The sequence below is a fragment of the Meles meles genome, chromosome 9 (genome assembly GCF_922984935.1).
Source record: "Meles meles chromosome 9, mMelMel3.1 paternal haplotype, whole genome shotgun sequence".
NCBI classification, from domain to species: domain Eukaryota; kingdom Metazoa; phylum Chordata; class Mammalia; order Carnivora; family Mustelidae; genus Meles; species Meles meles.
In genome coordinates this window covers 34,233,442-34,258,299 of record NC_060074.1, presented here as the reverse complement: position 1 = coordinate 34,258,299, position 24,858 = coordinate 34,233,442, and the positions used below count along the sequence as shown (strand labels likewise).

The 24,858-nt window shown below is 36.6% G+C and overlaps 1 protein-coding gene across 1 annotated transcript in view; it reads left to right on the top strand.

The window, feature by feature from the left end:
- The window catches only part of CUL3 (cullin 3), a 92,542-nt gene that overhangs the window by 23,563 nt on the left and 44,121 nt on the right, over positions 1–24,858 (top strand). The window contains exon 3 of the mRNA XM_046019138.1: positions 17,510–17,623. Coding sequence (XP_045875094.1) covers positions 17,510–17,623 — 114 coding nt within the window. The remainder of the gene's footprint in view (positions 1–17,509; positions 17,624–24,858) is intronic.

Below are 24,858 nucleotides of genomic sequence, written 5' to 3'. Positions count from 1 at the left end.
TCACCAGCATCTGAAAATGTTTTTTAATTTTTTGTTTCTTTCTCAAATCACTTGACCAGTTTAAACTAGTCAATTTCTGGCCAGGAAATATACCAATACCAGTGTATCTAATGATTAATTTTATTATTTCAGTTGAATTAAATCTTTTAACCTCTGCTAGTATCTGCTTTCATTTTTGTATTCTCCATATATCTTATTTCATTCTTAGTATTATGAAAACATTTAATAACCATACAAATACGGTACTACTATATGAAGAGGACATGGCCCAAAGAAATATGTTAACTGACAGGCAGAGCCATTATATAATAGCCTAAATGCGCTCTGATGTAGGAAGTCTTAGTTTTTTCTACCAAATGTGCAGAAGTACATTTGCATAAAAATTGATATTACCTGTTTATGCAGTGCACTTTCTGACTAGAAGGTGAGAGAATGGTTCAGGTTCAGGGTTCTGTGGTATGAAAGTAACCATATTCAGTCTCCCAGTCTCCCAGAATGTATTCTTTTTGTGGTTCTGAAAACCTTATGTGTGGTCTGGTCAGGTGGGGTTTTTTGTTTTTTTTGTTTGTTTCTTTCTTTGTTCACTATGCTTTTAGCACTTTGCTGAACTATGTAAGCAATAATACTTTTTTTTAAAGCAAAGTTACTTTCTACTGAAGTGAACATTTTAGTGCTGTGGTATATAAGCAGCCAGGACCCATTTTTTCATGTTGAAAGATTCAAATGAAATACAATTTTTACTCAGAGTCAGTTGCTAGTACCCTGGTTGCAAGATGAGAATAGTGAATATCTGAGCAGCATCTTTGATAAAGCAGAGTGGCACTAACTATCAGGGCGGATGAATGGAGGAACTTCTCTGAGATGAAGGTAGCTAATTGTTGGCTTTAGAAGTAAGTTCACAAAATTGAGGCAGGCATAGAGAAGCTAAATGCTTTTCTTTTAACTTGGTAGTATATTCTTCCAACCTCTAGAAGAATGTTCCCTTTGAGGAAACTGAGACCCAGTGGAATTCAGTGAATTTCTCTAAACCACAAAGCAAAACTTGGAGTATTGTATGGTCTTTGTGCCTCTCCATAAAAAAAAAAAAAAAACCAACAAAAACCCTCATTTTGGTAAATATGAAAACATTTTAGAATTCACAGGGATATCTTTAACATTTGTTTCTAAATAACTTTAAAAGCATGGTTGTACTGGAGAAAAGTTCTTCTTTCCAGTTTTAAGGATTTTTAAATTATAGATCATTTTGTCAAAGCCTCAAAAGTACCCAGGTAAGACTTCTTATTACATAATTCAACATCCAGAAGTATGTTATTTGCCAGCCTCTGACTTAGGTATAAAAAATATGTTGGAATGCATTTGATCCCTGCAGTCATAGAACAGTTAAACGAGTAAACAAATGTTTAGTTATAAAACTGGTGAAGAAAACAGGATAAGTGATAGAGGAAAACTATATATCCAAGAAATGACTCTTTGAGTAAGAGGGGACTTAAAAAATGAGAAGGTGCTCATGAGAAGTGTGTTCCAGGCAAAGGGGATGACTGTAGAATGTTTTTTCTTTGCAAGACCAGATAGTATTTTTAGTTTCCTAAGCCATAGATTCTGTTGGTAGTTCCTCAGAGGAGCAATAGACTATATGTAATGAATGAATATGGCGATTTTTCCAATACAACTTTATTTTTAAAAGACAGCAGACCATCCTTTGCCAATCCCTGGAATAGAGAAATTGAAAACAAAGCCTGTTGTGAATGGGGAATTAAGTATTGGCATTGGGGAAAAATGGGACCAAGATGAGGTTTGGAGAGAGAGGCATTGAAGCCCTGCTATAAGGGCTTCATACTTAATTACATGTACATTAGGAAGCCATTCAAGAATTTTAAACAAGACAGTGACATGATCTGATTCAGATTTTTTAAATATTACTCGGGTTGTTATGTGATGCATAAATTAGAGGGCCCAAGAGTTGAAGTGAGGGGAGTAGGAAAGAATAATCCAGTAATTCAGGTGAGGGAGCAATAGTGGTGATTTATACCAGTGTAGTGACCGTGGGGATAGAAGATTACAGATTTAGGATACTTTGAATGTAGAAAGATTGTTACTTCTTAATAGATTGGTTGTAGGGAATGAGGAAAAGGAAAGAATTCAAGAGGACTAGGTTTGGTTCTTGGGCAACAGGGTATTTTCCGTTTTTTTAATATAGGGATGGGGTAGAGAAAGGAACTGCCTTTGAACAGGTTAATTTTAAGCTGCCAATGAAATTGAATATGCAAATCTAGTTCTCTAAGAAATTTGAAGTGGAAATGTAAATTTGGGAATCGTGAGCATACAGATGAAGTCACACAGAAAAGAGAAATGAGGAATTTAATCCTGAGGAATTAAAACATTTTAGGTAGATTTAAGGATTGCAATGGAAACTGAAAAATGACCAGATTGAGCTCTAACTTTAAGTTATAAAATGATGTCAACATTTATTTAGCAGAGTTGTGGTTTTTATAACCGTTTTGACTCTGTGTGTTTGTGTGTGTGTTTAATGGCTAAAGACCATTTTAAAATTAAACATAGTCCTAATCAGTTCTGTTACTTGTGGGTAGGGTTAGGTAAGGGTGGAGCCATTTCCCACCCTTTGGCTTTATTGAGGTGTAACTGACAAAATTATAAGATATTTAAGGGTCTTGTTCATTTTGTTGGAGTCATCTTTTAAAAGATTCCTGTTTGGGATTTACACTTGACAGAAAGTGTTTAAGCTCATAGTGAATTAACTGAAGATTTGCTTTTGCTTCTTGTGTCCACTGTTGAACACTTCATGTTTAATAATATGAAATAATTTAGCAGTAGCTGTAGTGGAAAAAGTACTGCGTAGAAAGTAGGGAGAACTGGCTTTAGGCCTAATTCTGCTAACAGTCGTGAACAAATTACTAGACTTCTCTGGATTTCTAATTACTAATTTGTAATTGGGATTGATTTTGTTATCCTAAATGGGCTTTAAAGTTATATAATGATTATGTATTCTGAAAATTTTATTTTTTTAAGACTTAGAAATATTATAGTTTTAAAGTTTACTGTTGTCCTTTCCTGTGCCAAAAAACATATTTAGCATAAAAACATTTCCATTTTTAATCGTTTCTTAAAATCAGGGGAGAGAAACTTTCTTTGGTTTTAATATGGCAAGAACTTTATTCCAATTTTGTGATGCTTAATAGGTTTCTTAGATTCGCCTTATGCTTAATTTTCTTTTCTCACCCAAATTATTTCTCTTGTAATTTATTCAATACTTTATTCAATACTATGGTAGCCTCATAAATGAGCTAATTTTTGTACTTTGAAACTTTGAACAAAAACGATGTTGACTTTAGCTCTACTAGAAACAGCTTCTTACTAATAAAAAGAACGTTGATTTCAGTGATTTTTATAAGTATTTCTTTTATATGTGTGTTATATGTAAGTGATGAATTACGTTATTTGTAAGTGTGATATGTAAGTGATGAATCACTAAATTCTACTCCTGAAACTAATACTACACTATATGTGTTAGCTAACTGGAATTTAAATAAAAACTTGAAAGATTAAAAAAAAAAGAATCCATCCTATAGATACATTTAAATATGTGTATAAAAAGTATTTATACTAATATTTACTTTAGTATTGTGTTTAAATGCTAAAAAAGGCTGAAAACTATATAAATGTTCACTAATAGACTGTTGAATAAGTGGATTTATATCCACACAATGAAAAAAAAAATGAAGTCTTTATGTCCATATATCCTGTTCTTCAAATACTCTCTTATTTTGGATGGAAGGCAGATGGAAGGGAGCTTGATCCTGGTGACTTTTCATTCCTTTAGAAAACTCCCTATTGAGGACTTCGTATGTACCAAGCACTGGTCTAATAAGCATTTGCATTATATGAAAAGTCCCTGCCTTTGGGGAACTTAAACATTTGAATCTGTGCCTAGTAATCTGATCTATTCTAAGCACTTTGTTTTATAGGTAGAGAAACTGAAGCTTTGAAGAATAGTTTAAATTTTTAAATGGCTTTCTTGTTTGAGGTTTTTTGGGGTTTTTTGTTTGTGTGGTAAACTGAAAAATCTTCTGTAACACTCTATTATTTATTTTTTGTATATAGGGTTTCATTTGCTGAAAATGATGTCTCTATACAAACTTTTCTTCAGTATATTGATTTTTCTCCCCATTTTTGAAGGGAGAAAGAGAAGAGCCAGAATTTTAAATGTTATGTTTATTCACCAGTAAATTAAAGTGTTTCTGTGAGGGTACTAATTGCATGTGGAAATGAAGTTGGTATTCTTGGTAAGCTTTGGACTGTTTTGTTAAGCCAAGTACTTAATAGACTTAGCTTTTATAATAAAGCTTTTTTAGTTCTTTTCCTTTCTAGGCAAATGTGAATGAGTGTAGTGGTTTTTATTTTAATGGCATTTAAGTACAAAATATATTATAAATATAATAATTGCAGTGAATTATAAAAGGACATTGATAGAAACACTCAGGAATAAGATTTTTGTTAGCAAAGACAGATTCAGTTCAGAAGCCCACAGATATTGAGTCTCTTGTGTTTCATCTACTAAAAAATAATTAAGACACTATGCCTGTCAGCAAGAATCTTCCAGTTTTAGTGAGGTAATCAGATTTGAAGGAGAATTATTTTGCTTGAGGAATTCAGGGCAAAGTAGAAAGAGGAGGTCACTTTTGATGAGCCTTAAAGAATTATTAAAGGTTCATCATATGAACAGAGGGAAAAGATGTCAAGAAAATGGCATAAATAAAAAAGGCAGGTAAGCATGAGCATAGTCAGGTAAGATCAGTGTAGATGGACTATAAAAGGCTTCAGATACATTTTTGGGTAATGAGAGTGGTAAAGTAGGCTGGATTAGGTTTTAGAAAGACATTATAGGGAATTTGGGTTTTATCCTGTGGGTGGTGGGAGCCATTGGTTTTTTGTTTTCCAAAAGAGACTGACTGAAGTGAAGAGGGAGTGAAAGATTTAGTAGGCCTGCCATCTTAAGTGCTTCATTGCTACATATCTTTTGTTCTCCTGCCATCTTGTCCCTTTTTTCTAACTTTTTAAGTTGTTGAAAGAAACAACTATTACAATGAATATTGAAGTAGCTTAGGGTGATGACAGGAGGAAAGCTCTGTCTGAGCTAGGGGTACAAACCCTTAAGAATATGATTTGGAAGAGTGACTTGAATATGATTAGAGGAATCCCCAAAGAGAAAGAGATTTGCGGGGGTAATGAAGGGAATAGAGATTATTAGAGATTCAGGAAGATGGCAACCACGGGATAGGAGGAGCCTAAGAAATTGAGTAGCTTCTACTTTGAAAGGATTGGAAGAGAAATGGTGTTGGGGAGAGCCAAGGTTAAGGTGTTACTTAATTTGGTAAATTCATCCATGTGTTAATTATTAGCTATTCCCAGTTAAATTACTGTGTAAACTAAGCATTGTGAGGGCAGATACCCCTTTCTGTCTTGCTTTCCATTATATTTTCTATTGGTATTCTCTTAATGTTTATCAAAAAAGCAAGTGACCAAAGCAAGTGACCAACCTAGGACCTGTCTTATTCTTGTTTTTGCCTCCTGCTCCTTCATATAGTTGGAGCTCAATAATTGTCTATGGAAATGAATCCCTGAGAATACTAGCAGTCAGATGGAAACCATGCATTATATTAATCAGCTGCCAAATTCTGTTTTGTCTTCCAAATGTGCTTCTACCTACCCAAATTAATTGCTGAATCCAAACCCTGTTAAAGTAGAGTATATTTCACCATTTAAAAGCACAGTGAAAATTTTGGGGTCTATATCTCTCATTTTTTGAGATGAGTTAGTCTGGTGGGAGCCAGATTGTGTGATCCTGTGGAACTAGGGGGGGTTTTCTTTCCCCATGTTACTCAAGAGAACAAAAAGACTAATTACCATATTGCCATGCTTTGTATATGTTTTACTACTTATTCTGTCAGTATCTTTGTCCAGAGTTTAATTATGGTACTAGTGCTATAAGGGTTTTTAATGTATATCTTTTGTCTTAACCATTGTGAATGTAATACTTTACAAGTGATAGGTAATTCATGTCCTTCTGTGGTATGCTGCTTTCTTTCAGTTTTCGTTTCCAGCCATTAGGTAAAAAGCTCTACTGATTTTCTTGGTACTACTTTGTACTCATAGAGAAATCCTGATTTTTCTAACTCCTTTTTTAAAGTTAATATATTAACAGGACATATTTTTTAAGATTTTTTTTTTTTAATTTATTTGACAGAGAGAGATCACAAGTAGACAGAGAGGCAGGTAGAGAGAGAGAGAGGGAAGCAGGCTCCCTGCTGAGCAGAGAGCCCAATGCGGGGCTCGATCCCAGGACCCTGGGATCATGACCCGAGCCGAAGGCAGAGGCTTAACCCACTGAGCCACCCAGGCGCCCCTGAGGACATATTTTTTAAAATGATGCCAAATTTAGATGACTTCTTACTTGCTTTAACATGTAACAAATACTTTTTATGTATGGAATTATAAAAATACATTGTCCTAATTTACCACTGTGTGCCCCTTCTTTGAGCCTCATGATTCTCTACTGCTATTCATTGTATTCTACTTTGTATTAAGGTCATATGAATGCTAGTATTAGGCTCCTCTATCCCCCATAGTGGCTAGCACCCTGCTTTGCTTGTTGGAAGGAATCCCTATATATCTGAACTGACAGTTTGAAGAAAGATTTTTATGTATTCTTTTGAATTAAGAGCTTCATTTTGGACACTTAAAAAGTGAGTGGGGAAATTCTGCCACTAGGAATGAATTTTAAGTTGAAATTACAGGTAGTGTGCTCTTTGTAAAATGCTTAAACTTTACATTACTGTGTATATATATATGTTAGTAAAATTACTTACAGAAGAATGTTCTGACAGCAATCAAGAAACAAGTTTACCCTGTAGTAGCTATCTTACTGTTTTGTCCATGATATTGGTATGATTCCTCTGATTGAGACTGCCACGTTTTTTTCTGAATGTTAGTGAAAATAGTGAGAAATAATACTATCAGACTAGAAAATATCAGGAAGGCAGTGAATTTTATATCATTGAGGAATTTTTTTGTCATTAGTTAATTCTTGGAAAGTTTAAGATACCAACAAATTTAAGATTAATGCTTGTAAGCTTAGTACAAGTTTGCTTTGAAATACAAAAATCTTAAGGTTGTTAGATTGTAAGAGAGAGCAGTATCTATTCAAACTTAACATTGAGTGTACAGATAATAGATATTAGCTGCTTTACAAACTACTTATAAAGTAAAAGGATTCCTTCCAGTTAACAGAGAAATTTGTTTTTTAGAAGAAAAGAAAGCAAGAATCAAGTAGAAATTTAGAGTTTAGGAAGTTCTGTATAACATATGTAACCATATTTATGTATATGTGTTTTGTGTCACATGTTTCTCAAAATCTAAAGCACTTGGGATTGCAGATCCTGATTCAGTAGAACTGACCTAGGACCCAAGATTTTGAGTTTCTAACAAGTTCCAAGGTGGTGATGATGATCAAGATGACAGTTTTGAACCTTATTCTATATAAGGACCACACTTACAGAGTAGCAAGATCAAATATTTATGTGGTACTATTATAAATAAGTAATACCAATAACATTATGGTTATAGCAAATGCTTATATGACATTTACTGTGGGCTGGGCCCTGTTGTAAGCATTATTTATATATTAACTCATTTTATCCACACAACACCTCCTTGAAGTAGGTGTTGTTATTATTCCTCTTTTTTTTTTTTTTTTAAAGATTTTATTTATCTATTTGACAGATAGAGATCACAAGTAGGGAGAGAGGCAGACAGAGAGAGAGGAGGAAGCAGGCTCCCTGCCAAGCAGAGAGCCCGATGTGGGGCTCGATCCCAGGACCCTGGCATCATGACCTGAGTGAAAGGCAGAAGCTTTAACCCACTGAGCCACCCAGGCGCCCCTATTATTCCTCTTTTGTAAAAACTTGATACACAAAGAAGTAACTGGTGGTTATGGATCTCTTAAGTGTTGGATCTGTGATTTACATCAGGCAGGCAAAACTTTTCAGCAACTGCACTCCTGTGCCGCCACTCTTCCCCATATAGGACTGTTAACATAAAAAGAGCAAAGTATTACACTATTTCTTTTTAATCTTTTAAATTAAGAGTTCTCAGGAGAAAGTGAAGAGCTATGGAGCTTTTTAAAACCTATATGTGTCAGATTAGGAGAGGTGTCTTCTACACTTCGTGGAGATGGACTTCTGTAGGTAGCCACTTTTATTGACAGGTTTATGTCATCACTGATGTGATGAAAGTTTTTGAGCTCTTCAAGAATAACTCTTTAATGATATTCCTTAGAAAAATAGGGTTTACATGACTGGTAAAATTTGTAAAGTGACAGGCCCCTGAAAAAATTCAGGTGTAAGTGGGAACTTAAATGTTATTTTTGATCATGTAAGTGTTGCATATTTATCTAAATAGTCAGATGAAATAAACATTTGTTTCAGAATTTGGAGACCGGAGGGTACTTAGCAGACATCCTGTGGCTCTCAGTTTTTTTTTCCCAAAGAGTGGAAAGTGCCACTTTTTAAATTCAGTGGAACCAATATAAATCATACTTACTCAGGGAAAATGGAGCCTACCTTGCAGTGGTATTAAGACATCTTAGTGGAGCAGGAAATAAATGCCATTGTTCTAGTCAACCCCGGTAATAATATGGGTAGGAGGAACTACAGACCAGGTAAGTTAACTAACTTATTCTAAGTCCTGGTTAGTAACTGCCCTGAAAGTTGTCCTCAAATACTAATTTGATTTTTTAACTTTGAGTGATTGTTAAAATACTTTAGATTTCTAGGAGATTATATGCCTTTAAGATTTTAGTTTCTCTGTGGTATTTTGTAAATGTTTTTTGTGTAATTAGCATATGCTCCATGTTATTCATGACCCACTTTGTGTATTTATTTTTTTAAATCAATTTTTTTTTTTTTTTTTAGATTTTATTTACTTATTTGACAGAGATCACAAGTAGGCAGAGAGGCAGGCAGAGAGAGGAGGAAGCAGGCTCCCTGCTGAGCAGAGAGCCCAATGTGGGGCTGGATCCCAGGACTCTGGGATCATGACCTGAGAGGAAAGCAGAGGCTTTAACCCATTGAGCCATCCAGGTGCCCCCACTTCATGTTTTTAATACACAGTGTGTATTTCAATGCAGAATAATGCTAAATAGTTTTCTGTACTTCAGAGATTTGTCTGTATTTGAATTAAAAATTGTCCTGAGTTTTGAGACTTTTTAAGAAGGAAGTCGTTAATTTTCGGTAGTCCATATCACATTAATTATATGGCTCATTTCTAGTTTCAGTGGACTTTAGAGGTAAAATTTTTATAATTAGTTTTAGCCAATGAATTTCTTTGTGTTACCTAAACATTTAATTAGGATTGGCTGGCTGGGAGTTTGCCCAGGCATTGAAACTGAGAGGGTGAAAGAATTGTAATTAATGATTTAATTGTGTGTGTTGGCGGCAGGGGTAGGGGGAGAGACTGTGCAGATTATTAATGTCTTTGACTCGCCAACCATCCAAGAACTCCTGGCCCAAGGTTGGCGTCCTTGTCAATCCATGCAGATATTTAGATAAGAAAACTCAAGGGCAAAGACTGGGAACTTGTAGGTCTTGGCATGCTCATGCCTACTGGCTTCTCTTGTCATCCTCCTATCCATCCTCCTCTTCCTTTTGCCAGTAATTTGATTGAAGATGCGTTTCATGCAACTTGGACATTATCAGTGAACAGATTTTAATCACAGTGCTGAAAAATAAACATTTTCTTTTGATTTAGTAATTCCACTTTAATCTTCGCTGAGGATGTAATTAGAAGGACAGGAAAAGCTATGTTCACAGAAATGAAGAATGTAGTGTGCCAGTTTGAATTATTCCAGAGTCATTCATAAGTTGACACCCCTGAAGTAATTAACAATTCTTTGATTGGCATTTTATTTGCCTTTTTTTTTTTTTTTTTTTAAGATTTTATTCATTTATTAGTACATGGGAGAGAGCACAAGCTGGGATGAGGGGCAAAGGGAGTTAGAGAAGCAGAGTGACAGCCCCTGCCCCTGCCACTGAGCAGGGAGCCGGTCTGTCTCTGGACTTAATCCCTGCAACCTGGGATCATGACCTGAGCTGAAGGCAGTTGCTCACCAGCTGAGCCGCCAGAGCACCCCTCAAGTTGCTTTTAAGAATAAACATTGTGACATCCTAGGTTATGTTTATGGTATAATAACTAAACGGCACAACTTGAGAATCACAGTTGTTGCAGATTTTAAAAAGTTGATATTAGCCTTTTATTTTCTTACACAGTTCTATGAAATTTAGCCAATGCATATAGATTCATATAAATGCTGCCATAATTAGTACAGAACATTTCTTCACCCCAGAACACTCCCTGTTTTCCCTTTGTAGTCATACCCTCCTCCTTCCCTGAGATTTGGCAACCACTGATCTATTCTGTGACTGTAGTTTTGTTTTCTCAAGAATGTCTTGTAAATGTCTGTAACCTTTTGAGACAAATGTTTTTCATTCAGCATAGTTATTTTGAGATTGCGCCAAGGTGTTGTATGTATTGGTAGTTTGTTCCTTTTTATTGCTGAGTGATACATTCTATTGTGTGAATGACCACGGTTTACATATACATGTACCTGTTTACTTGTTCAACGAGTTTTGGATTGTATGTAGTTTTTTCATGATTATGAAGAGAGCTACTGTGAACATTCATGTATAGGCTTTGTGTGTATATAAGTTTTCATTTCTCTGGGATAAATACCTATGAGTGGGATTGCTAGGTCATACGCCAAACTGTTTTCCTCTAGGGCTATACCATTTTGCATTCTCACTGGCAATGTATAAGAAGAGTTCTAGTTGTTTGGCATCTTTGTCAGCACTTGGTATTGTCAGTATATTTTATTTTAGCTATTACAATGGATGTATAGTAGTATCTTATTTTTTAAATTTTCATTTCCTTAATGGCCAGTGTTGTTGGACATGTTTTCATGTGTAAAATTGCCTTTATATAACCTCTTTGGTGAAATGTCTTTTCAAGTCTTTTGCCCATTTCTTAATTGTTTGCTTTCTTCACTGAGTTTTAAGAGTTTTTATATCTCTAGAGAGAGAGATTCTGGACACAGATCATTTGATATTTTCTCCCAGTCTGTAGCTTGTTTATTTATTGTTTTAACAGTGTCTGCAAAGGAAAAGTTTCTGATTTTGATGAGGTCCAGTTTATCATTTTTTCCTTTTATAGATAATGCTTTTGGTGTTATATTGGTAGTTGCTTAAAATCTCATATGACTTTTTCTTCCTGTAGTTTATTCTGATAGAACTTTTTTTCTTTGAATTGTTATCATGTTTTGAAATGCGATAACTAGGTATTTTTCTCCTAAAGCAGAGGGTAATGTTGAATGTTAATTGTTCTTTAAAAAATCAGGATTCAGAATTGTGTCAATATTATTACAACTATACAAAACATACTTGTGTTGAAAAAGGAGAGATTGTCTTTTCTTGATCTTCGGTCAACCCCCAAATCTTTTTTGTTTTTTTAAATTGACTATTTTTTTAGTCATTTTTAGATTCATAGCAGAATTGAGATGGTATAGTCATTTCCCATATTCCCACTGCCTTCCCCACTATCAGTAGCATCCCATACCAGAATGTATACAGAGTGGTACATTTGTTACAGTGACTTGTCATTGTCACCCAAAGTCTATGGTTTATGTTAGGGGTCACTCTTCATGTGTTGTATATTCTGTGGATTTTAATGATTGTGTAATCATTATACAATATACAATACATTTAATGATTGTATAATTGTATAATGAAATGTATCCACCATTATAGTACCATACCCTAAAAATCCTCTGTGCTCTGTCTGTTCATCTTTCCCTCTACTCTTAACTCCTAGCACCTGATCTTCTTTTGATCTTTTTATAATCTCTTTTGTTTTGCCTTTCCCAGAATGTCATGTAGTTGGAATGATACGGTAGGTAGTAGTGTTTTCAGATTGTGTTCTTTCACTTGGTAATTTGCACTTAAGGTGCCTCCATTGGTGGGTTAATGGATCGTATCTTTTTAGTGCTGAATGATATTCTGTTTTCTGTTTCAGTGCATTGTTTCACCTACTGAAGGAAGTTGTGGTTGCTTCCAAGTTTTGGCAATTATGAACAAAGCTGGTGTAAACATATGAGTCTGGGGTTTTGTTTGGACATAAGTTGTCAACTTATTTGATATTTATATCAAAATATTTTGATATTTTGATATTTGTCCTTTGTCATGTTTTGTGTTTTTGGGATTATTTTTTTTTTTTTATTTTTTTTTTTTTAAAGATTTTATTTATTTATTTGACAGAGATCACAAGTAGAAAGAGAGGCAGGCAGAGAGAGAGATAGACAGAGGAAGAAGCAGTCTCCCCGCTGAGCAGAGAGCCCGATGTGGGGCTCGATCCCAGGATCCTGGGATCATGACCTGAGCTGAAGGCAGAGGCTTTAACCCACTGAGCCACTCAGGTGCCCCTGTTTTTGGGATTTTGATTTTGATATTTTGATAGATGGTATGGTGGGAGTACATGTAGTTTTGTAAGAAATTACCAAACTGTCCTCCAAAGTGGCTGTGTATCATTTTGCATTTCCACCAGCAGTGAGCAAAAGTACTTGTTCGCTACATCCTCAGCAGTATTTGGTGTAGTCAGTGTTTTGGATTTTGGCCATTCTGATAAATGTGTAAGGGTGTCCCATTGTTGTTTTAATTTGCAATTTCTTTCTTTCTTTAAAGATATTATTAAGTAATCTCTACACCCAACATAAGGCTTGAACATACAACCTCAAGACCAAGAGTCGCATACTGTATAGACTGAGTCACCTAGGCGCCCCTCAATTTGCAACTTCTTAATCAGATGTTGGACATCTTTCAGTATGCTTATTTGCCATTTGGTTATCTTTTTTGGTGAGGTGGCCAGGTCTTTTGCCAGTATTTTAGATTGGGTTTTCTTGGTGACTTTTATTAATTCCTTATATATATTGGGTAACAGTCCTTTACCAGATACACCTCCAAAATATTTTCTCCCAGTCTGTGTCTTGTGATCTCATGCTCTTGAAGAAAATCTGTTGCTCTTCAAGTGATTCTAATTTTCTGCCAGGTTCGTGATCTACTGCTCTTGACTACTGTCCCTATCTTGCTTTTTGCAAGACTAAGTGCCATGAACAAGCCATCAGTTTTCAATTACTCATTTTAGCCTCACGAGTTTTGGATTGTATGTAGTTTTTTCGTGATTATGAAGAGAGCTTCTGTGAACATTCATGTATAGGTTTTGTGTGTATATAAGTTTTCATTTCTCTGGGATAAATACCTATAAGTGGGATTGCTAGGTCATACGCCGAACTGGTCCCATCCTATTCTCCGTTTCCGTGGCTTTGTTGCTTGTTTTTTCCTTGTTTCACCCTTCAAATTCTAGCTCTTCACCTGGATAACTTTCATATAGCTTTTCTTATATAGTAATGGTGGATATACTTGATCTGCCTGCCCCTATGGTACTGGTACCACCTCTACAGCAGGATTCCTTCCTGTTTGCCTTTGCTAATGCAAAAACTAATTGTGGTTATTAGGGTGTGAGATTAACAATGTTATTCACACACAAACTGACCCCAATTCCTATCTCTTCTAAATTTAATGTATTCTATTAACAGTTTGTAAAATAAGAGTCAAATCTTTTTATCCCCCACTTAATGTGTTTTTTTGGTTTATATGCAAACTTACCTTTTAAAAAGTCCATTTTAATCAAAGGTTGAATTTTCATCTCATTCCTACCTTTTATTATGTATATTTGAACAAATATTTGTTCACTTTTCATCTATCAGAGTAGGACAGTTTTCTGAGGCATCACTAGAAGAAGAATTATTTGTTCATAGAGTGATCTGAATAATTAAGAGAATGCAGCAAGTGTATGAGGACATGGAGAAGCAACATGGGGGGGTAGGGGGATAGGAGAAGAATAAATGAAACAAGATGGGATTGGGAGGGAGACAAACCATAAATGACTCTTAATCTCACAAAACAAACTGGGGGTTGCTGGGGGGAGGTGGGATTGGGAGAGGGGGAGCGGGCTATGGACATTGGGGAGGGGAGGCGAACCATAAGAGACTATGGACTCTGAAAAACAACCTGAGGGTTTTGAAGGGTCAGGGGTGGGAGGTTGGGGGAACAGGTGGTGGGTAATGGGGAGGGCACGTTTCGCATGGAGCACTGGGTGTTGTGCAAAAAGAATGAATACTGTTACGCTGAAAAAATAAATAAAATGGAAAAAAAAAAAAAAGCAAGTGTATATAAAGCATTTATTTTCTTTCTTTCTTTTTTTTTTTTTTTTTAAGATTTACTTATTTATTTATTTGACAGAGAGAGATTACAAGTAGATAGAGAGGCAGGCAGAGAGAGAGAGGGAAGCAGGCTCCCTGCTAAGCAGAGAGCCCGATGTGGGACTCGATCCCAGGACCCCGAGACCATGACCCGAGCCATAGTCCTGTGTCTGTGTCTGTGAGCGTAATCATTCAAAAATAAATGTAACAGAGTATGTCTGATCAGCAGGAGATCTTCTGGGGCACCTCTTACAACTCTCATATCCTGTGATAGAGGTTAATTATTGTGGATGTATTTAATACCACTGACTTTTACACCTAAAAATTACTAAGATGATAAAGTTTACATTATATAAAAATGATGTATCATTTGTGCTTAGGTCATTGGCCAAAGCAGATCCATGACCACATCTAACTTCAACAGTAAAAAACAAAGTAAAAATAACAAAATTAGTAGCAGCTATTTTCTGCTAAGTAAAATTCATTGTTATTGATTTGTCAGGATAATTTTTTGAGGCACGATGCAAATAAAGCAGTTTTGTCATTTATGACACGTTGTGCTAGTTGGTCACATTTTTATTTTGCTGAAAGGCAGGTGTAAGTATAAATATTATATAAATACTTGAGGTGTTTTATTTGGAAGTGTATATAAATCAGTAATTTTAGGACACATGTCTTCTTTTTAAAATTCGAGTGGTCGGTTTTTCATTCATTTAACAGATATACCAAGCACATTTTTGCATTCCAAAATTAGGGTGACTTTAACATGTAGCTTGACTTTATAACAGAGGGGTATTCAAAAGTTCACTTAAGTCATTAAGAATAATTAATTGGTGTGCCTGGGTGGCTCAGTGAGTTAAAGCCTCTGCCTTCGGCTCAGGTGCTTATCCCAGGGTCCTGGGATCGAGCCCCACATCGGGCTCTCTGCTCAGCAGGGAGCCTGCTTTCTCCTCTCTCACTCTGCCTGCCTCTCTGCCTACTTGTGATCTGTCTGTCAAATAAATAAAATCTTTAAAAAAAAAAGATTAATTGTTAGATATATAGTACAGTTTCCCTAGTGTTGTCATTATTTTAATTTAATTGCTATTCAAAATTTAGTGGTTCACTGAAAGTATATGAAGATTGGTGAGGAATTTTATAAATAGGCATATTTTCAGTTTGTGGGGTTTTTTTAGTGTTAGCTGTCATGGGAATTTGCATCTGACAAGTGCCAGACTTAATGAGTTGGAATAAATGCTTTAGTATCCACTTTACAAAAAAGCATTTAACACAGTTAAACACTATGAAGCAACGTGTGTATCACTTTTGATATAGTCAGTATGCTTACGGGTGATACGTTTTAAAGTCAGGGAGCTTATTAGTCTTATGAAGAAAAGATTACATGTGATACAGTGCTAAATTATGTGATATAGGCTAGTGATTTTCAGACTACACGTTTACTAGAACAGACATAGTTTCATCACTAAAATCTCTTAACAGGTGTTTTGCCTGTAGTATATAAGAAAAATTAGATACAGTTTTCTCAGTTTGAATTTATTCTCCCATTTGTGGGAATAATGTGTTTTGTATATATTGTTTTTTTCAGTCTTTGGCAATTGCCACTACTTGTTTATACTAGTGCTAATATGCAGTGACATTTTATTTATTGTTTATAATTCAAGTTTATAGGTATCTGTATATCTCAATACACATTAAATAATTTGTTTCTCACAAAACACCATGACTTCAGATTCTCCCCAACCTAAAAATGTTTAATCACTACTAGAGGTGTTTGGAGCTAGAACGTGTCTGGTTAGGGCTAGACCATGGAGAATTTGGGTGGGTTGGAATAATTAGGGAGGTTGGCAGTATAGTCTCAAAGTTACAGGAACTTAGAGGACAAACTGCTTCTTTATGATAAAGCTGGAATCAGTCTAAATTCTGTTTTCTAGTCAGTAATCATACCCTTGGACAGATAGCATAGCAGGAAGTACTAGTAGTTCGGAATTTATTGGAGAAGGTGGCAATATGCTCATGGACTATCGAAAGGAATTCTTGGAGTCTGAGTAGTCTTAGCAGGATTGCATTGCAAAGGCATTTCAGACTCAAAGCAACTTGATGTGCAAAGATAGATATCCTGAAAAAGCTTATTACCATGTTGATGGTGGATCATGGTATTGGAGGGTAGGGTGAATAAAGTAAAGGGTCTTCTAGATGCCAGGCACTGTTCTAGGTGTGGGAGGCACACATGGAAAAAAGACAAAATCCCTGCTGGTGTGGATCTTGCATTTTAGTGAGAGGAACAGTAAGTGGATAAATAGGTAAAACAGTAGGCAATGACAAGTACTGTGAGGAAAAATTAGTGCAAAGAATGGAAATAGAAGTTGTTTGAAATAGTGTGGTCAGGAAAGACCTCTCTGTGGAAGTGAAACTTGGGCAGAAAACAGGGCGTAAGCTGTGTGAAGTGTGCAGAGCAAAGGGTAGAACACAGTTGCTGGATGCAGCCCCATGGTAGCTGGAGCATGGTGAGTTAATAGTTTATGCTCAGTAAGTGTTGGCCGAGTGCCAGGCACTGTTCTCAGTGTGTCACTAGTGTTCATTTAACCCCTACAGCAATTCTACGAAATGGATACTGTTTCACGTGTAAGGAAACTGAGGCACAGAGATGGAATAATTTACCCAAGGTGACACAGCTAGTCAGGGAGCTGGAGTTGAGCCCAGTAGTTTGACTCCAAAGCCAACATATTTAACCATTCTGCAAGGATGGGAAAGGGGAGGTGTAGTAGGAAATTTAGTTGGAGCAGTAGCCTGGGACCAATTCTCTGGGGCCCTGTAGTTCCTTAAAGTATTTAGGATTTTATTTTGACTGTGATGTTAGGTTGTTGGAGGGTTGAGAACTGCCCAGGAGGTTGCTTCATGATTCTGGAGATCAGGAGATGGGTCTGGACTATACAACACATTTGTTAGTTATCTGTATTTAGGTTATATTATAGCTTAAAATATTTCTGCTGGCCTATAACCTATTTCTTTGATGTAAAATTTAATATTCCATATCATTTTATTGAACAGATATGTGCATGTATACATATGAGAGTGTGTTTGTATGTGTGCACATGTGTAAAATAGTTTAATGAACTCTTCTGTTAATAGGTGCGAGAAGATGTACTAAATTCATTGAATAACAACTTTCTTCAAACGCTAAATCAAGCTTGGAATGATCATCAAACAGCTATGGTGATGATTAGAGACATACTAATGTATATGGTAAGTAGAGCTTTTTTGTTTTTCCTTTAAGAAGTTAAGCATTTCAAAACAGTGTCTTTCTTTTTTCTGTCCCTTTAGTTGAATGGCACAGGTCAGTGTGGAAGGTTTTATTAAAAAAAAAAAAAATACTTCCTTTACAGGGACCAGCCTTAGCTTATATAAGTAGAACCTTAATCATTCGTATATTTAATGATTAGAATGGAAGACTGAAAGAGAAAGGTCTGATTTTTTCTTCTCAGTATACAGTACTTGTACTTCAAAATGGAAAATGCTGAACAACTTTATTAATGTCTCTTCTTGAGTAACTGTTGAAAGATAGTATGAGAGAAGAAAGCTTAGTATTCTCTTACATGTTTTTAAAAACCTAATCTCTTTACATCTTCAGTGATGGGGTGTCATTTTATACAAATATGCTTGTAATAATTATATTCTAATAGCTGCTGTCTGTCTTAATAGTATATCTTCGCAGTATATGTTATTCAGATACATATTCCATTTCTTACCTATTACTATTGTTTTTTATTTTTGTCAGTCAAGGAAAATACCGTATTCAGCAAGGCAGTTTGGAAAACATTGACATGAGCTAAGTTGTTTAATGACTATCAAGGAGATTAAACTATCGACTTTTTTCTTACCTTTGTGTGATTATAGAATGGAGCTAGATTCATCAAGCTTAATTACTGTGTCATTGCAAAATTAACAAGTCTAATAACTTTTCTTGTTACTTCAGTGTTTATATTTGGGAATTGCACATACGATTTTCTTCTAAGGTTTTACTCTCTGTTTTTCAAATTTTTATTTTCAGTTTCTTTAGTTTGATTCTAGCTATAGCGATGAGAGCATGTCTTAGTTTCTTTCACTTGCTAGAATAAAGCAGTGGTTGGGAAGAATTTTCAATGAGAGCAAACAGCTCTGGAGTTTTTTGTTCTGCTCAGAGAATGCAGTTAGGCCAATTACCCCTGGTTTTACAGGGCTTAGTGGCAAGGGGGTCAGGGAGAGGCTACTTCATTTTTTAGGGGTTGGTTAAAAAAAAACAAAAAAGTAGAACAGTATTTAGCCTTTCTGAGCCTCATTTTCCTCTTCAGGATATAGATTTATTCTGTGCTGACATTTTGAGGTAAATGAGATAGCATGTGAAAACATACAGTGCCTCGGATATAAATGTGAAATAAGTTAGCTTGCACTGTTCTCATTAAGTTCTAGATTTGATGAGTCTTTAAATTTTAACACTAACAAACACTAAGATAGAAAACCACTTGTAATTTTATGGTCCATTACTCTATTATTAAAAGAAGTTATTTCAAGATTATACACACAGTCACTCTTACATGTTTTTAAAAATTTCTGTTCTATTTCACTTCCCTTTTGGGGGGTGGGGGAGAGGGTTCCCAAATGAAATGTCAAGCCTTGAATCCTGTTATATGACCATAGTCAAGAAACAAATCAGTTTATTCCTCAGCTTCCTCATTTATAACATGAAAATAATATTTTGCTTATTGGGTAGGGTAGCCATGATGCTTGAAGGTGCCATTCATATAGAGCACTGTAGCCCCTGGACCAAGTAATGTACTCAGTAAAAACTCACTAGGATTAAGGTTTCTTTTCCCTTTATCTTTTCATCAAACCTGTCTGATAGGACCACAGCCCTGGATGAAACCAGCAACTTACTTTCCTGGGTCTCTGCTGGAGGAAACTCCCAACAGGGTAGATCATTACCACTGTTTGTCCTTTGTCATGATGTCCAGTTGGCCCTACACACTGTCCAGTTGTCTAATTTCCCCTCTACTAGTTTCTCTCCAAACCTCCAGCTTTCCTGCTGGCCTCCTCACTCTTAAATGATATTGCTTTCCACTTCTCACAGAAAAGAGCAAGCATCAGGTGGAACCTGTGTTTGTTTCTTAACCACTAAATCTACAGTTTTGCCTGTACTTTTTCCCTTTTGTGTTTTTCCATTTCCCTCTAGTTTTAATGGAGACATTGTCTTCCCTCATGTTAAAGGCCAGTTTTCCTCTTGTGCTAATAATAGCAGGATCACATCCCTTTCTGTTTTGTCAAAAACCTCAAGTATTTTCAGGTTCTACCTTTTTACTGAGTCTTACTTATACACATGAGACATTAGGCCACTCACGTCCTCAGAATTCTACGAAATTTTCTGTCGGACTCTGTGCTGCCTCCTAAGGTCATTGTCATTCACAGGCAAATGTCTCCTCTAAGAAATGTTGACCCTTGGCTATCTCCCTTTTCTCCTCTTTGATTCACTGTGAATATATTCCAGTTAAGCTTCTTCCTCCATTAATGCTCTTCAGTCTTGCTCTTCTGAGGATCACCATGTCTGCACATCTCTGAAGGCAGAGATCACTGCGAATCCTTGTGCTCCTTGATTTTTTTTCTGCAACATTGGGGACAGTTGACTAGTCTTTTCTTTTCATATGCTGGCCTTTGGTTTCAGTGACATGGCACTCCCTCGGTATGCCTCCTACCTTTTTGACTGTTCCTTCTCAGCTACTCCTCCTTCTCTGCCCTTTAAATAGAGGCAGTCTTAGGGCTTAGTAACCTGGACTTCCTCCTCACGGTTAACCTCAGCTCCTGCTGTAGCTTCAGTAAGTGCCTTTGTGCAGATGATTCGCAAATCGCATCTCCATTCTCATTTTCTGAGATGAAGATTTGTTATATTCATTTGTCAAGTTGATAGCCACCTTTGTTGTCTGAGAGGGACTTCAAAGTTGGCGTTTCCAAATGAATGCAAAATTGATACCGTTCTATTTGTTCATGCCAGAAACCTGGGAATTATTCTTGTCAATGTCTTCACCCTCCATCATATATTTCTAGAATCTGCAGTTTTTTGATTTTCATAACTACCCAGCCGGAAAGCACCTTCATTTCTCTCTCAGAGCATTTCGTGACTAGTCTTAGAACCAACTCTCTGTGCTCCTAGAGTGCTTAGTTGAAAGCACATGATCAAGTCTGCTGAAGTTCTTATTGCTCATCTTGAAATCTTCACACATGTCTTCTGTGTGGAAATGTTTCTAGAATGTTTCCTCTCCGTATGTGATTTGCTTCTACTTACCCTTTAAGGCTCAGTAGATTTCTGGTAAGGTTTCCCTGACCTACACTGTGTATTGCCTACTGGCCACAATTGCTCTCCTTGTACCCAGTGCTCTTCCTTTGTAGCATTTATCACAATCATTATTAACAGCTGTTTAGGGCCTTGTTTCCCCATTAGACTGAACATTATGAGGAGGGGCCAGTGTCTTGTCACCACACCTGTCGCAGCTTGCATCAACTAGGCACTCAAGTGTAACTTGAATAAATACCTGTACGTGGAATCTTTTTTAAAAAATAGATTATAGATTATAAGATTATAGATTTAATAGATTACAGATTACAGTTTTGCAAAATGCTTTTTAAAATATGCTGTTGTTTGTCTGCCTTCGGGTTAGGTCATGATCTCAGTGTCCTGGGATCAAGCCCTGCATTGGGCTCCCTGCTCAGTGGGGAGTCTGCTTCTCCCTCTGCACCTCACCCCTTGTGCTTGCTCGTGCACACTCACACACTCTTTTTCTCAAATAAGTAAATAAATAATCTTTTTAAAAATATACTATTGTTGGGGTGCCTGGGTGGCTCAGTCAGTTTAAGCGTCTGACTCTTGATTTTGGGCTTAGGTCCTGATCTCAGGACCCTAGGATCCACCTGCATAGGGTTCCACGCTCAGCAGGCAGTCTGCTTGTCCCTCTGTGCCTCCCCCTGCTTCTGCTGCTCTTTCTTGAATAATAAAATCTTTTAAAAATACATGCTGTTAAGGATTTGGAGAGAAATTAAAGTGTTGATAAGATATCTTCACATTCCACAAGATAGAATTCTTTCATTTTCATACTCTTTATTCTCTTTATTTTGCCTTTTAATGCTTAGTATTCTGGGCTTAATTAGATAAGTGCTTTTTAAAATTAAGGTAAAATTGTATACATTGAAATGTGCAGAACTGGAGTTAGAAAATTACTTTGACAAACATAGGCATTTATATAACAATACTTTGGTCAAGAAATACAAATGCTTTTAATTGTCAAGAATCTAAGGACTTTTTCCTATTGATGTCTGCATTTTCTTTGAAGAGTTTTACCATCATTCCAGAGTTCTCAGGTTACATAACCTGCTAGATAGGGCACATATCTGAAGCATACTGGTTGTACTGTCATGGATCGTAGACAGATAACCTTCTGATGGTGAATACTGGCTATAACTGTTGGGATTCTAGATCTCAGGCTCAGAGAGGAAGGAGAGAAGATTCTTCGCTATCTACCTACCTACCACCTACCTACTTAGCTAGCAGACTTTTATTCTTTACAAGGAGATGTCTGTAAAATGTCATGCATCAACCTCGACATATAGATACTGTGGGACACACTGACTCTTGAAAATGAAAGTGGAATCATTGGTTATATTGAGGCAACCACTGGTCACACTTTGTTCCACATAACTTGGTTGTGCGGCGTGTGCAGCATTTCAAAAAGAAATGTGTACATGTCTCTAGATGGAACATGTCACTTCTAGTTTCTGCCACTCTGCCCTTTCCTAATATTTGAAACTTACATGTTGAACTTCTAAGATTGGTTTGAGGCTACTTAGTAAAAGTTTCATTTTCAATTTTAATTAAAAGATTAATGATTGGAGAAAGATTTGAGCATTTTACAAGAAAATTTGTCCTGGTTCTATAATTGTCACTATAGCTCATAAATATATGTTACTATTCAGTTAATTTTTCTTTGTAAACTGTAAAAATGATGGGATGCCTGGGGACTCAGTCAGTTAAGCGTCTGTCTTTCACACTGGTCATGATCCCAGGGTCCTAGGATCAAATTCCGCATCCTGCTTCCTGCTCAGTGGAGAGCCTGCTTCTTCCTCTACCTGCCACTCCCCCTGCTTTTTTCTCCCTGCCTCCCACTCTCTCTCCTTCCCTCTCTAACAAATAAATAAAATCCTTTAAAAAAAACTTAAAAACTTTAATAAACATATAATGTATTTTTATCCCCAGGGGTACAGGTCTGGGAGGCGAACCATAAGAGACTATGGACTCTGAAAAACAACCTGAGGGTTTTGAAGGGTCAGGGGTGGGAGGTTGGGGGAACAGGTGGTGGGTAATAGGGAGGGCACGTTTTGCATGGAGCACTGGGTGTTGTGCAAAAACAATGAATACTGTTACGCTGAAAAAATAAATGGAAAAAAAACTTAAAAACTATAAAAATGAATATAGTATGAAGGGAAGTTAAGTTTATGGATGGTATTCTATAGGCTACTTTTGAGCAATTAGAATTAATGGGAAAGGAAATAGAAAAATGTTTTCTAATGTGATATATAGGGTTACTGGAAGGTTAGTAGAGAAGTTTTCTGCATAAAACTATGGCAACTTTATTTTCATTTTTTTACTTGAATTTGTCCATACTTCAGTCATTTTCACAAATAGCAAAGCTATAGTGTCATTGCAGGTTTTTCTTAAAGGGAGGCTGTGAGTTCATAGGCACAAGGTGAGAGTTAACCCAGGAAGGGAGGGTCACTGCTTCTTTGAGCTGTTTATTTGCAAAGTCATTAAGGATGAGTAAAGAGGTCAAGCAGAATGTAGCAATAAAATTGTGAAGAAGGGAGAAGATGAAGAACTTTTGATGCTCTTGGTCTTCTTTGTAAAGTAGAAGGTGGGACCATTGGTTTAGGGTGACTGAAGTATGTGAGGTGTTAAAGAACGGCCGGCTGAATAATGATCCCCCAGACATGCCCATGACTAGTGTCTGGAACCTAGGGACTGTTACCTTATAGGGCAAAAGGAACTTTGCAGGTGTGATTAGGTTAAGGATTTTGAGAGGAAGAGATTGTTCTAGGTTATCCTAGTGGGCCTAGTGGAATCACGGGGTCATTACAGAAGGAGGGTCAGTAAGAGATGGAGGTGATGTAACAGAAGCAGAGATTGGAATGATAGGCTTTGAAGATGGAGGAGGGGCTATAGCTGATTATAGCTAGCCACTAGAAGTTGGAAAAGGCAAGAAAGTGGGCTCCCTCCTCAGATCCTCTAAAAGGAATCAGCCCTGTTGACATCTTGACTTAAGTCCGGGGAAACTGATTTTAGTCTTCTGAACTCTAGAGCTGTGAAAAAGTAGTAAGCTACTAAATTTGTGGTCGTGTACTCAGCAACAATAGGACTAATGCAAGGAAAAGGTTTGGAGGATCCCTCGTGCTGGAGTCAACTCTTTGTAAATAAATGGATCATCTGTAGTTGTAAGGGGGTAATTTAGGCAAGAGTTGGCACAGGGTTTACATAATAGAGGTGATCAGCAGAGTTTTTACTTTTTCCAGGTGTACTTGGCAGTCTTAGACAAGAATGCTCAGGTAAATTTAGCCTTACTGGGTATGGGGGAGGATTTTAATGTAGTAGCATTATTGAAATGGTTGATTTTGATTGTGAGTCTGTGCTCTTTAATAAGTAGGCATCTGAGTCATAAGATCCCAGGAAATAGAGGTATTAGGTATTAGGGATGAGTAGAACTGGAGATCCAGTTGAGAGTAAGGAGCAGGTTCCTTTCAGTGTAACAAAATAGGAGAGGTAGGAGGTAAAAGAAGATCTCCAGGGCCAGAGATATTTGGTGTCTTCTAATGAGGTTCAGGGTTGGCCCATATCAGTATGTGGGTGAAGGGAGTCCTGATAAAGGTGGGGGTAAATATTTAGGCACCTGTAAAACAGCATGTCAGATTGGTCATTCGTGTCAGTGTTGGAGTTAACCAGTGATAATAGGTGGCAGGAAGCAGAGTTGAGAGAAATAAGTAAGCTGTTTGCTGAAGCTACCAAGAATTTGTGTGTTCGGGGAAGTCAGAAGATAGGGTGAGAAGGGTGAGAACACTGAGATGCTGAAATTCTTGTCCATGTTTTTTCCTGTAGGTTTTGGGGCTTTGAATGTTCTTTACAGCATTCTAGATTGCACATTTAGAGAAGTTAGAAAATAACTTTATTCTGGAACAACACAGATAGGTTGCTTAAGAGTCTTTTTGGCACTTCCTCTGCTCTTAAAATGTCATCTTAAATACAAAATAATAGAAAATAGGATCCAGTGGCTTTGAGATTATTAAGTTTCACACCTGTTCAATATTTTTCCTGACTCTGGAACAACAGACTTTCGCTATCTGTGCTGTAGTTTTTGCATTTGTGACTGATAGTATAAATACCTTGGCATTTTTTTGTGGTTAGATCCCAAGCC